Here is a 12,500-nt window from a genome sequence, read left to right on the forward strand (position 1 = left end):
ATTATCAGCTGGCCAGGGATGACCTGGTTGCCCTTCAGAAATGCGTGTACGCAGAGTCTTGGCAGAAATTTACAGATAGTATTAACCATCAGACTAGCACGGGCACTATGTGGCATCTTATAAAAAAGGTTGACAAGAAGAAATCCGCCTGCACTCTGCACCACAGTCCGCTTGAGTATGCACAAGATCTTATTACTACCTGGTCAGGGCAGTCACAAACTCGCAACCTTCCTGAGAATGTCCAAGAGGCACTGTCCTCCCACCGCAGCTCTCGTAACCTCCGCCTAATGGGTGCGTTACTACAGACAGATGAAGAAGATGACATCCCATTCACCGAGGACGAGCTACACCGTGCACTTGCTAGGGTTAAGAATTCTGCCCCTGGTGAGGATGGCCTCACTTATCAAGTCCTTCGTCTCCTTCAGAATGTTCCTAGTAACCCCCTACTACAGCTCTTCAATCTCTGCCTTCGCCTGGGGCATGTGCCTTCAGCCTGGACCAAAAGCACTATCATTCCTATACCGAAACCTGGCACCAACAAATTTAGGCCTATCTCTCTCACCACCTGTTTTAGCAAAGTGTTTGAATGCATCCTTCTTGCCCGACTGATGCACCGACTACTGGATAAGCTCTCCCCCAGTCTTTATGGTTTCCTTCCGCAACAGAGCACACACCACTGCCTAGTTGAACTCTACACACGTCTCTCCCCCACCAGTGTGGTTGCTTTCTTGGACCTCAAATCTGCCTTCGATATAGCCAACAGGGAAATTATCCTTGACCAACTGGTGAACTTTGGAGTTCGGGGGAACCTACTAAAATGGATTCGAGGTTACCTTTGTAATAGAACGTCACGTGTCTACTTCAAGGGGTCGTACAGTTCCTATGAACCATTCGAACTTGGCACCCCGCAGGGAGGTGTGCTAAGTCCCTTCTTATTCAATATCCTGATGCATCGTCTACTCTCCCTCCATCCTATCATCCCCGGCACTACTATCACCTGCTATGCGGATGACATATGCATCCACTCCACCTCACCACATGACCTTCAGCGCATGCTCCGTGACTTCAACATGGCCGCTACCTCCTGTGGCCTTCTTTTCTCCCCAGAGAAAAGCAGGATTTTTACCTCACGTAATGCCAGAGCTCTGCCTGCATTCACTATGGGTGGTCATGACATCCCTCACTGCACACAGTATACATATCTGGGAGCACCAGTCCGAATCACCCCAGCTACACCTGCGCGTCAACGAATTCACCCCCTCGTGAAAAGCCTTCTTGACCGTCTGGAGCCCCGCTTTGCACCAATCAAATGGCTTGCCAACAATGCTGTAGGTATCTCCATCCCAGTGGCAAGGACTCTCTACATCCTACTGCTTCGGTCAATAGTCGACTATCTATCCCCTGCCTTGTGTCAACTTCCTAAACCAGCGCTCGAGCCACTTGAAAAATTCCAGAATCGAGTCATGAGGTATATCCTGGGGTGCTCTCTCTCTACCCGTGTTGTGAACATGCAGTTAGAACTCAACCTACCTCCTCTAGTAGAGAGGATTTATGCCATTGTGTCCTATTTCACTGTTAAGTGTCTCCACTACCCCAATCTTGCTCCACACTTCACTGATGTCATAAGTGCGTCACTGGGTCCGGACGCACCCAGACCCCCACTTCGAGCAGGCGGACATACACCATGGCGTGTCCCCCTCCCCGCTGTCACATTTACACCAACCTCGAAAGCTGCCTATCCCCCCCTGCAGAAACAATTAGCTCTGGAGACTATTGCTGGTATATCTTCGTCTGTGCCTATGGCACACCACGTCTACGTAGATGGTTCTGTGCAAGCGGATGGAAGAGCAGCGTGTGTCATCTTCTCCCCAACCTTGGAGCCTCCTGTACCAGATGACTCATGGATTGGCCGCAGACTGCCCACCTCATCGAGCTCCACCTACTGTGAACTGAATGCAATCTTGGATGCTGTGACTCTCCTTATTCGACATCGTGTGAACGGGATAATTATTTGTGACTCCCAATCAGCCCTGCACGCCCTATCCTCGCCAAGACCTATCTGCAGCAGTGTTGTGAATGAAATCCTATGTCGACTTGCTGCTGCAAACGATGCTTCTCTTACCATACCGTTTGTATGGATACCCTCCCACATTGGACTACATGGCAACGACACGGTGGATCGTATCGCTAAGGCGGCCTGTATAGCAGATGGACATGTACGAGATGCCGAGCCCTCCCTCCGATGTCTACGAAACATCATCCACTCAGTTGGGTTTGACATGACGATGCGACGCAGAAATGCAGAGAAGGCTAACAGTGTGTCCATACAACATCATGATCACTTTCTCCACAGTCGCTACAAGTATCGCAAACGCGGGTTAACTGTGCGAAAACACAATGTAATTAGTGCTCGACTCAGGATGGGGTATCGGCCCTTGTGGCAGGTTGCCCACACTCTTGACATACCACAGTACACCACCTGTAAACTATGCGACAGCCCTAATGCTAACAACCTAGAACACTATTGTCTTCAGTGCCCCACAGTAAGAGATCTACCAAGAGGTCAGACCTTGATTCAAATCTGAACGTTCTTACTCGAGGCTGACAACCTTGACATAATGCTTACCCGTTTTCCTCACTTCGGTGGTTATTGACTGTATTATTGATCAAGTCAAGGAACACTGCAGAAGGGTAAAGTCCTGGGTCGACTACACTTTTCTTCTGCTTCCACAGCTTGTTCAGCCTGGAGGGGGGGGGGGCGTCGTTGTGTGATATTGGTTGCGTCCTCCTGTGATGTTACACAGCCCATTCTGACAAATATTATTGCTGCTCATATCCATTACCATTTGTTTTCCATTAGAATGCTTATGCACTCACACTCAATTTTAAAATTGTTTAATGTATTTTTTTTTCTCCCACCCCTTTGCGCTCCTCTCATCGGCGACCTTCAGTGATACTGTTTACTGTATATGATCCTTACGTATGACTATGTACACTGCCGTTACGACTTTTGTTTATCAAATGTTCGTGCCTACTGTATTATTTACTGAGTCGAGGAGCACCGCAGGAGAATGAGGTCTTGAATCGACAACATTCCTCTACTTCCTCAGGTTATTCAACCTGGCGGGGAGGGGCGTCATGTCATGTCGAGTGCGTCCTCTCGTGATGTTACTCGACACATTCTGTCTAGATTTGTTGCTTCCCATAACCATTATTATATGTATTCCAATTGTATGTTTACGTACTCGGACTATACCAAAAGAAGGAAAAGGGGAGGGGGGAGATTTTTTTTTGTTTTTTCTCTCTCTCTCTCTTACCTTTTGCGTCCCTCACATCGATGGCCTTAATGCTATTGCGCACTATGTATGTCATTTAGGTCTGTCTATGCACACTACCATTATGTCCTATGTCTGTCAAATGTTCGTGATTGTACTGCGCTTGGTTGTGGGACTTATTGTCCTCACTGCTGTCATTTATTACTAAGACTATCACATTGTATTCAATATTATATTGCTATTACAGATATGACATTATTGAGGCTCTGACTCATATGCATTGTACTACTATTGATTGTGTATCCATCTGATGCATTATATTTTGTACTTCTATATCCATGTACTGACTGACGCCTTGGCGTAATAAATTAATAAAATAAAATTAAAAATATGTATATATATACATATTCACACACACTGAATGGTCCCCAGTGCAGATCTTAATCTTTTTTCAACCACATTAACTTTTTTTTTTTTTTTTTTATTCCATGTCATCACGAACGAGACTGACAATGCGCTCGTCGGAGACATATAGGAAACTGATACGAAGCTGAGGTTCGAGCCCTTGGCTTCGCTTCGTATCAGTTTCCGTACATGTCTCCGACGAGCGCATTGTCAGTCTCGTTCGTGATGACATGGAAAAAAAAAAAAAGTTAATGTGGTCGAAAAAAAAAAATATATATATATATATATATATATACATATATACATATATATTCATGTTGACCCACAATACGACCTTACTGAAATTCAGATAGGTCTACTGCTCCTTTGGTTTGTGCCAGTAAATAAAACATATTAGGTAAATTTGAATAATATCAAGCATTGAATAAGAGCAGAAATACATTTTTTAGTCCATTCAATTCTGTCATATATGTGTATATATATATATATATATATATATATATATATATATATATATATATATATGTATATATATGTATACATATACACTGAATGATTCCCAGTGATCAATTAATATCTTTTTTTAACCACAAATAACTTTTAATTCCATGCCATCGCAGTCGAGACTGAAGAATCGCTCGATGAAGGCTTCCGTTGGAAATTGAAACGTGGAAGAGCCGAGGATTCGAACCCAGCTAACCCGTAACAAAGCTACAGTGACTTAAACCAATACGCTACCATTGGTTTAAGTCACTGTAACTTTGTTACGGGTTAGCTGGGTTCGAATCCTCGGCTCTTCCACGTTTCAATTTCCAACGGATGTCTCCATCGAGCGATTCTTCAGTCTCGACTGAGATGGCATGGAATTAAAAATGATTTGTGGTTGAAAAAAGATATATATATATATATATATATATATGTATATATATATATATATATATATATATATCGTCCATAGTTTCGTGTGAAACATGAAGTATTTTAAGATCGAAGAAAAGATAACTCACCTGCTACTATAAACACAAAAGGAAGAGTCCCTATCTTCTTCCTAGGGGGTAATTGTCCCAGGGGGCAATTGTCAACGGGGGGAAATTGTTCTCCGGGGGAAATTGTCCTGATACGATGCAAAGCGTTCATGCAGTAATGCATTCCGACGAACTCACCAGTCCTTATTTCTTGCTCGTTCTGGGCGTTCATCCTCTGACGATTTCTCGCTCTCGACATGTTCTTCGTCAGTTGAGTCTTGTTTGGATATCCGAATTTGGTTTGTACACGTATCCTTGTACCGTACCCATATTGGATCACGAGAGGGCATCCAAATACGATAAATCTTCTTCACTCGATGCGAAATCCCCATTGTGTTGCTCGCTGGCAACCCTGACGTCATCATTTGTCCTAGCGGTGGAAAAAGTAATTACGACATTGAAAAGTTAGTCTGCTACCGGGCACTTTTAAGATCATGGTATTTAGGTAAAATCATGGCAATAAAATAATAGAAACGTGCATTGTAGTGTTCTAACTTCTTCTAAGTTATATTTCCATACATGAAATAGCAAAAAAGTAGAAAATAAAAAACCTTCTCAGTTGACCTTTAAGCACGGCATTGTACATAAAGAACTAATAATTCCTGTAGAAATTGTACAATTTCCACACTGTGTGTGTGTATATATATATATATATATATATATATATATATATATATATATATATGTACAACAACCCTAATATATCTGTAAAACTGGCAACGCCGCAGAGTTCAGCGTGAATACTATAATTATCGTACATCAGTACGATACAGCCGCCCATTTCTTCCGGGAATCGATGGCAAGGAACAGCGCTGGCTAGCGCACGATACTGAAGTATTTTCTCTTGGGCGCTATCAGTATCCATTTGATGTGATGAAATGAAACTCATAGAAACTCGAAATTTACTCTCTCTCTTGGACACCACCCCCCACTACCCTGTAAAATTGAAATCTAAAGGCATCCGCTCCTAAGCTTTTCACATATACTTTATATATCTGATGTAGTGGTAGGGCCCCCCCACGGGTCGCGGCTCAGCAACTCCTCTTGTGTCTGGGTGTGGTGGTAGTGAAGGACGCTCATCTGCTCAGAATTAGATAACAACTAAATTAATTATAGCTATACATGCTACAAGTTTCTTGTGTGAGCTAGGACAGTTAATCATGTGGTCACTAAAAGGGTGATCTTACCCCGAGCATTCAAGATTTCAAATTACAATATGAAGAAAACAAGTGAAGATATAAAGATATCTCTATCCCTTAGTATTCAATTATGTATATACATACACATTAACTACATTATACTAGTAATAGGCATTGTTATTATCGGTGTTGTTTTCAGCCATGGCACATCCCCTTCAAAATATAGCTTCCACCGTCCTCACAACGCACGAGAACACGTAGAGCTCTAGCAGTTAAGGGAGGCCGGAACCAACCCCCTCGTCTAGTCAATGATTCTTGGCAACACAATGGAACCAATACAAATGCCATCACCTCAACATCTCGCAGTTCCCACCAAACAATTATCACCACGCACAGACACTTCACTTCCACAAGAAACTTCTCTTACTAGTGTTTGGGAAAGTGACAACGTGTGCTGCTAGCGTGATGCGAAGTCACTTTAAGATCCCTTTGCACTATAAACAGGGATCAAAGCATCTGCTGACAGTAGGACAATCACATGGATATGAAAACAAATGGACTTACACCTGTGTGCGTATACAAGACACATTATAATGGATGCGCTTGACACAGGCACTTACACAAAATAAAGTAAATTAACAAAATCAAGATAATGCAGAAAAAATAGCGACCAATTTAGCTCCCAGCCATGACAATAAAATGTGTGAATAGAAATTAGAAGCACTGGACCCACCTTTATTAAAAGCAAGAAGAGAAAGAGGCGACAGTATTAAAATGTTTAGGTCATTAAAGTGGGTACCTGAAACTAACAGAAACGATCTCTTGATTGGTAGTAGGGCGCCACGAGGTCATGGGAACAAACTAAAAAGTACTAGTCTGAAAGATGTAAAGAAATTATTTGCCGTATTCATGAATAAACCCTTGGAATAGCCTAAAGGACGATCTAGCCCAAGTTAAATCACATACAAATCTAAAACTAAGTACGATAGTTTGAGAAACGATAGTCAGGACCTACGAGTAAATACACAAGTCAATATGACCAAATGAGACAGGCTCCATCTTCCGAGGTTCTTTCCTGCATATTGCAGTAACCTCGCACCCGCACACTCACATGCATATGTACATGTACATGTATGTGTATATGTATATGTATAGTGTATATGTATATGTATATGTAAATGTATTTGTTTATGTATATGTATATGTATATGTATATGTATATGCATATGTATATGTACTGTATATGTATATGTATATGTATATGTATATGTATATGTATATGAATATGAATATGTATATATATATTTATATATATATGTATGTATATATATATATATATATATATATATATATATATATATATATATATATATGTAATTGTAAATTATTGTACACTGTATCAAAAATTGTAAATTATTGTACAACAAAACGGAGCACACCTCCAAGGAGGGAACGCGGTCCTATTCTCACTATGTGTACCGCCAACTTCACCCCAGTCACATTCCTCTGAAGAAGCATAGAGCTAAACCGGTCAGAAATAAACTCAGAAACTCGGAACTAGACCTTTGACCTCTTTTTCCACCTTCATCAACTTGTCACAATGTACCAGCTTATATATATATATATATACATACATGTACCAAAGGCTTTTCCCTCCTTACACGGGAGGTACCCAAAAAGAAAAAAACATAGAAACCACTCCCACCCATTCCATCCCCTACATATTCCACTCCCCTCCACCCTCCTCCTTCCCTCTCATCTTGGCACCTCCTGGATGATGGGTCATCCCTGCATCCTGTCCACTGCCCTGGGTCAGAAGTAGTGTCGCAAGACACATCACATCCACAGCAAGGCCGCTTCATTAATTCGGCGACCCCCCTCTCCGTCCCCTCATGCAGAAAAGGAGAAGACGGGGAGAAATCCCTTCGGGCTGTGTCACATTTTTTCTCATGCATACTTCCTCACCCCCCACCCCCCACCCACTCCCCCTCATGCATCACAGTATCATCCATACACAACCCTTCTCCATTCACCCCTATCTTCTGTCCTCTCCCGTCCTTCCTCCACAGACATTCCCCTCTTTTGTAATGCCCCTTTCACCCCATCCATCCATCTCATCCTAGGATGCCCCCTCATATTCACTCCTTCCACCTCTGCCTTCCACACATTTTTTACTTATCTTTCTTCACTCATTCTTTCCATGTGTCCAAACCATCCTAATACTCTTTCATCAACCCTATCCCCCAACTCCCTTTCCACTCCTGTTCTCCTCCTCACCTCCTCATTTCTCACTCTATCTAGCCTAGTAACCCTTATCATACTTCTCAGACATTTCATCTCACATTTCATCACTCATTCAAACTCCTTCTCTCTTCCTCTCTTATGTTCCATGTCTCTGCCCCGTGCAGTGCTTTCAGCACAATCACTCCTTATATAACCTCCTCTTAGCATCCATTCCCAGATGTCTATTTCTCATTACATTTTTTAATCCAACAAGGCATTTACTCGCTTCTCTCAATCTATATTCTACCTCCACCCCCACTCCTCCCTTTCCTGCCACATTCGCACCCAAGTATCTAAAACTATCCACTTCCTCCAGTCTCTCTCCCTTAATGCTCACTTCCAGCCTGCTGTCACTCTCTCCCCTTGTACATCTCATCACCTTACTTGTGTCCACATTTATTTTCAGCTTCCTTGTTTCACACATCTTCTCAAACTCTGTCACTAACTTCTGATCCTGCTCCAATCGCAGTGTCGTCAGCAAACAACAACTGGCTTATTTCTCACTTTTCTCCATTTTCCTTAACCATCTCCAAGTGTCATCATTTCTCTATGAACAGAGTTTTCCTCTAACACAGACAAAATGATGTGTGGCTCTGGTCCCTAGGGGCGCTCCATATAGACCCTAAAGTATCAGCTGAATGCTACTTTGCCACGATAACATGCAGCCAATACCCCAGACGGGGTACACACACACACACACACACACACACACACACACACACACACACACACACACATATATATATATATATATATATATATATATATATATATATATATATAGATAGATAGATAGAGAGAGAGAGAGAGAGAGAGAGAGAGAGAGAGAGAGAGAGAGAGAGAGAGAGAGAGAGAGAGAGAGAGAGAGAGAGAGAGAGAGAGAGAAGCAACAAAAATATTCTCCAGCCGAGCAGACAGATCATCATTGATTTGGAGCATACGTGAGAGTTCGCGTCGCTCACTCACACACTAACGCCATTCCCCACGGTTTCTCCGAGGAAACTTCCATACAGCCGCCCTTCCCACCCCAAATAACTTTCAGTAGAGAAGGTCTTCTTTGTCCCAGCCATGTTCAGTGGGCGCTTAATCCGTCTCCACCGAGAGTTGTCTCTTGAGGAGACAACCCTCTGAGTGAAATAAGAGGAACGTGTTGTACCCATGTCGCCGAAGTTGGCGTTCACAAATCAAAATGGTATCGGTGGGGCAACAATGCTAATGTGTTCCGATCTATGAAAGGCGTAGGCAAATTTGGCAAAGATGATATCTCAGTATCGGATAGAAGAGTAAAAAGAGGCCATGGAAAGAAACCAAAAAAGACGAGGTACTTGGAGGACATCATCAAACATACTTTTCCGTACAGGTCCATCGATTTGTGGAATAAATTGTACAAGGAAAGAGCCCATCCAAAAACGTAAGCTAACTTAAAGCTAATTTGACTGATGGAGACAATGAAGCGGCAATATACGTAGCTATGACCGTGCATCTCATAATACACGAACACATTACGAGAATCACCTCCATTGTTCATCTGAATGTATGGCCATGGTAGACCCGGGGATTGGGAGGAAGGGCAACTTTTCGTTACTCCTTTTTTCACATTGTGTTCCAGTAATTTAGAATGTTGGCTATTCGACCACGCATGTGTTTTTGGTGGTACATACACTGCAACAAATTTTCTGCTTTTTCATCTTTTTGTTTACAGTTTTGATCATAATTAATTCTACATTACCGTGGCCTTCAGTAATCTTCGTCACATTTAGACCCTTTTTGGTCAATATCACGACGCATCCCTTCTTCTCTGTTCTATTTTTCACCCAGTGGTTGTATATGCCATGTCCCACTATGCTTGCTGATAGAGGTCCTTTTAATTTTGTCTCTACTATTCCCATGATGTCAGGTTTTTCTATTTCTAGATAGTCATATAGTGTGTGTGCATTTACCTAGTTGTATTTTACGGGAAGGGGAGCTATGCTCGTGATGTCCCGTCTTCATATCTCATTTTATCTAGACTATTTTTAAATTCATGTATTGTATTTGCACACACCACTTTCTCATCTAACTTGTTCCAACTGTCTATTACTCTGTGAGGAAAGTTGATCTTTTTCAGATCTCTTCTATAGCTGTCTTTTTTTTTTTTTTCTTTCCGTGTCCTCTTGTATTTATACCATCCCATTTGATCAGATTCTCTCTATCAGTAATTTCTATGCCTTTCATGATTCTGTAAATAGCTATCAAATCTCCTCTCTCTCTTCTTTGCTCAAGTGTCTGTAGTTCAAGTTTTGCTAGTCTCTCTTCATATGATAGTTTTGAGAGTGTTGGTGCCAATTTTGTAATTGCTCTTTGTATTCTTTCAGGTTTTTTTATACATTTTTTTTGTACTTGGTACCATATCGTTGCTGCATATTCCAATCTTGGTCTTATCAGGGTGATTAGAATTTTCTTCACCATTTCTTCATCCAGGTATGTAAATGCAACTTTGATTGTTCATATTAAATTATAAGTTTCTCAAAAAATCTTATTTATATGTTTCTCAGATGACATATTATTCATAACAATGACTCCCAGGTCCTTCTCATTTGCTACTTTTTTTATTCCTTCTTCTCCCAATTTATATGATCCTGTTATTCTGTTTTTGCTTTTTCCAAATTCCATTATACTACACTTTTTTGTATTGAACTCCATCTCCCACTTCCTACTCCATTCCCATACTTTATTTAGATCACTCTGTAGTGATTCACAATCTTCTTCCGTGTTCACTTTTTTCAGTAGTTTTGCATCATCTGCAAAGAAGCTCATATAACTTTCAATTCCTTCATCCATATCATTAATATATATAGCAAACATTATTGGGGCCAAAACTGTTCCTTGTGGAACACCGCTTATTACTTCATCCCATTTAGAGTGTTTGTCTCTTATCACTACTCTCATTTTTCTTTCTTGCAAAAAGTCTTCCATCCAATTAAGCAGTTTGCCCTATATTCCTCCTTCAGTTTCTAATTTCTTAAGCAACTTCTTATGTGGTACTTTGTCAAAAGCCTTTTTTAGGTCTAGAAATGCACAATCAGCCCATCCATCTCTTTCTTGTATTATATCTATTAGCCTTGAATAGAAACATATTAAATTGGTGACGCATGATCGTCCTTGTCTGAATCCAAATTGCCTTGGATTTAGCATGTTTTTTTTTTTTTTTTTTTTTTTATATTTTACCCATCTACTTTTGACAATTCTTTCACAAATATTTGCTATTGTACTTGTTAGGGAGACTGGTCTATAGTTGGTAGGGTCTTCTTTATTTCCTCCTTTATATATAGGTACTATAGGTGCTTTTTTCCAATCTTCTGGAACTTTTCCTTCTTTCAAGGAACTGTTTATTATGCTATGTATTTTGTCTGCCAGTTCATTCCTGCATTCTTTCAAAATCCAGTTTGCTATTTCATCTAGTCCATGCGATTTTCTGACATCAAGACTACTCAAGTGTTTCAATATTTCATTCTTTGTTACTTCTATTTCTTTCATGGGGGGGACTTTCTCTTTCCATTCGATCTCTTCAGGTTGTATGTTCTCCCTTGTAAACATTGATTTAAAATGTTTGTTCATAATTTCTGTCATTTCTATTTCCTCTGTGTATTCAACTCCTCCTTGTCTTAATTTCTCCAAATCTTGTTTGTTTTTCAGTTTGTTGTTTACAAATCTGTAAAATAGTTTTGGTTGATCTTTACACTTTTCCATGACATTTTTTTCATATTTTCTCTTTTCCTCTCTGCACGTTTGTACATATTCATTTCTATAACAAGTATATATTTTCCATTTTTCAGGCCTTTTGACTTTTTTCCATCTGGTCCAAGCTTTGTCTCTTTTGTCTTTTAACTCCCTACAACTTTTGTTGTACCAGCATTTTACATATTCTTTTTCTTGTTTTTGTCTTGGGACATACTTTTCCACTCCTTTTTTATAATTTTTTTTCTAAATATTCCATTTCTCTTCCACTGTTGTTTCATCTTTGTATATTCCTTCCCAGTTTTCTTTTTGAAAGAATTCTCTTATTCTATCAAAGTTTGTTTTTTCATACATCATTCTTCCTTTTCTATATTGTTAATTTCTTTTAATGTATTTTTCCTCATTTAGTTCCAGTTCAATCAATATGTGGTCACTTTTACTTATTGGTGTTTTATATTCAATATTTTCCACTATTCTAGGTTCAGATGTAATTATTAGGTCTAGTCTCGATGGTTCTTCTTAATTTCTATACCTAGTGCTCTCCTGTATCCACTGTGTCATTGTATGGTCAGTAATCATCTTGAGTAGAACATTTCCCCATGAGCCGTCTCCACCCTTTACTGTCATCTCTTTCCAGCAGATTTCTTTGCAATTAA

The 12,500-nt window shown here is 40.5% G+C and overlaps 1 protein-coding gene across 1 annotated transcript in view; it reads right to left on the reverse strand.

The window, feature by feature from the left end:
* LOC143037690 (uncharacterized) overlaps positions 1-4,854 on the reverse strand; it is a 48,659-nt gene extending 43,805 nt beyond the window's left edge. The window contains exon 1 of the mRNA XM_076206230.1: positions 4,688-4,854. Coding sequence (XP_076062345.1) covers positions 4,688-4,829 — 142 coding nt within the window. The 5' untranslated portion in view covers positions 4,830-4,854. The remainder of the gene's footprint in view (positions 1-4,687) is intronic.
* Positions 4,855-12,500: the final 7,646 nt, after the last annotated feature.

Source organism: Oratosquilla oratoria, chromosome 23, assembly GCF_046742065.1.
Source record: "Oratosquilla oratoria isolate Oo_2021 chromosome 23, ASM4674206v1, whole genome shotgun sequence".
NCBI classification, from domain to species: domain Eukaryota; kingdom Metazoa; phylum Arthropoda; class Malacostraca; order Stomatopoda; family Squillidae; genus Oratosquilla; species Oratosquilla oratoria.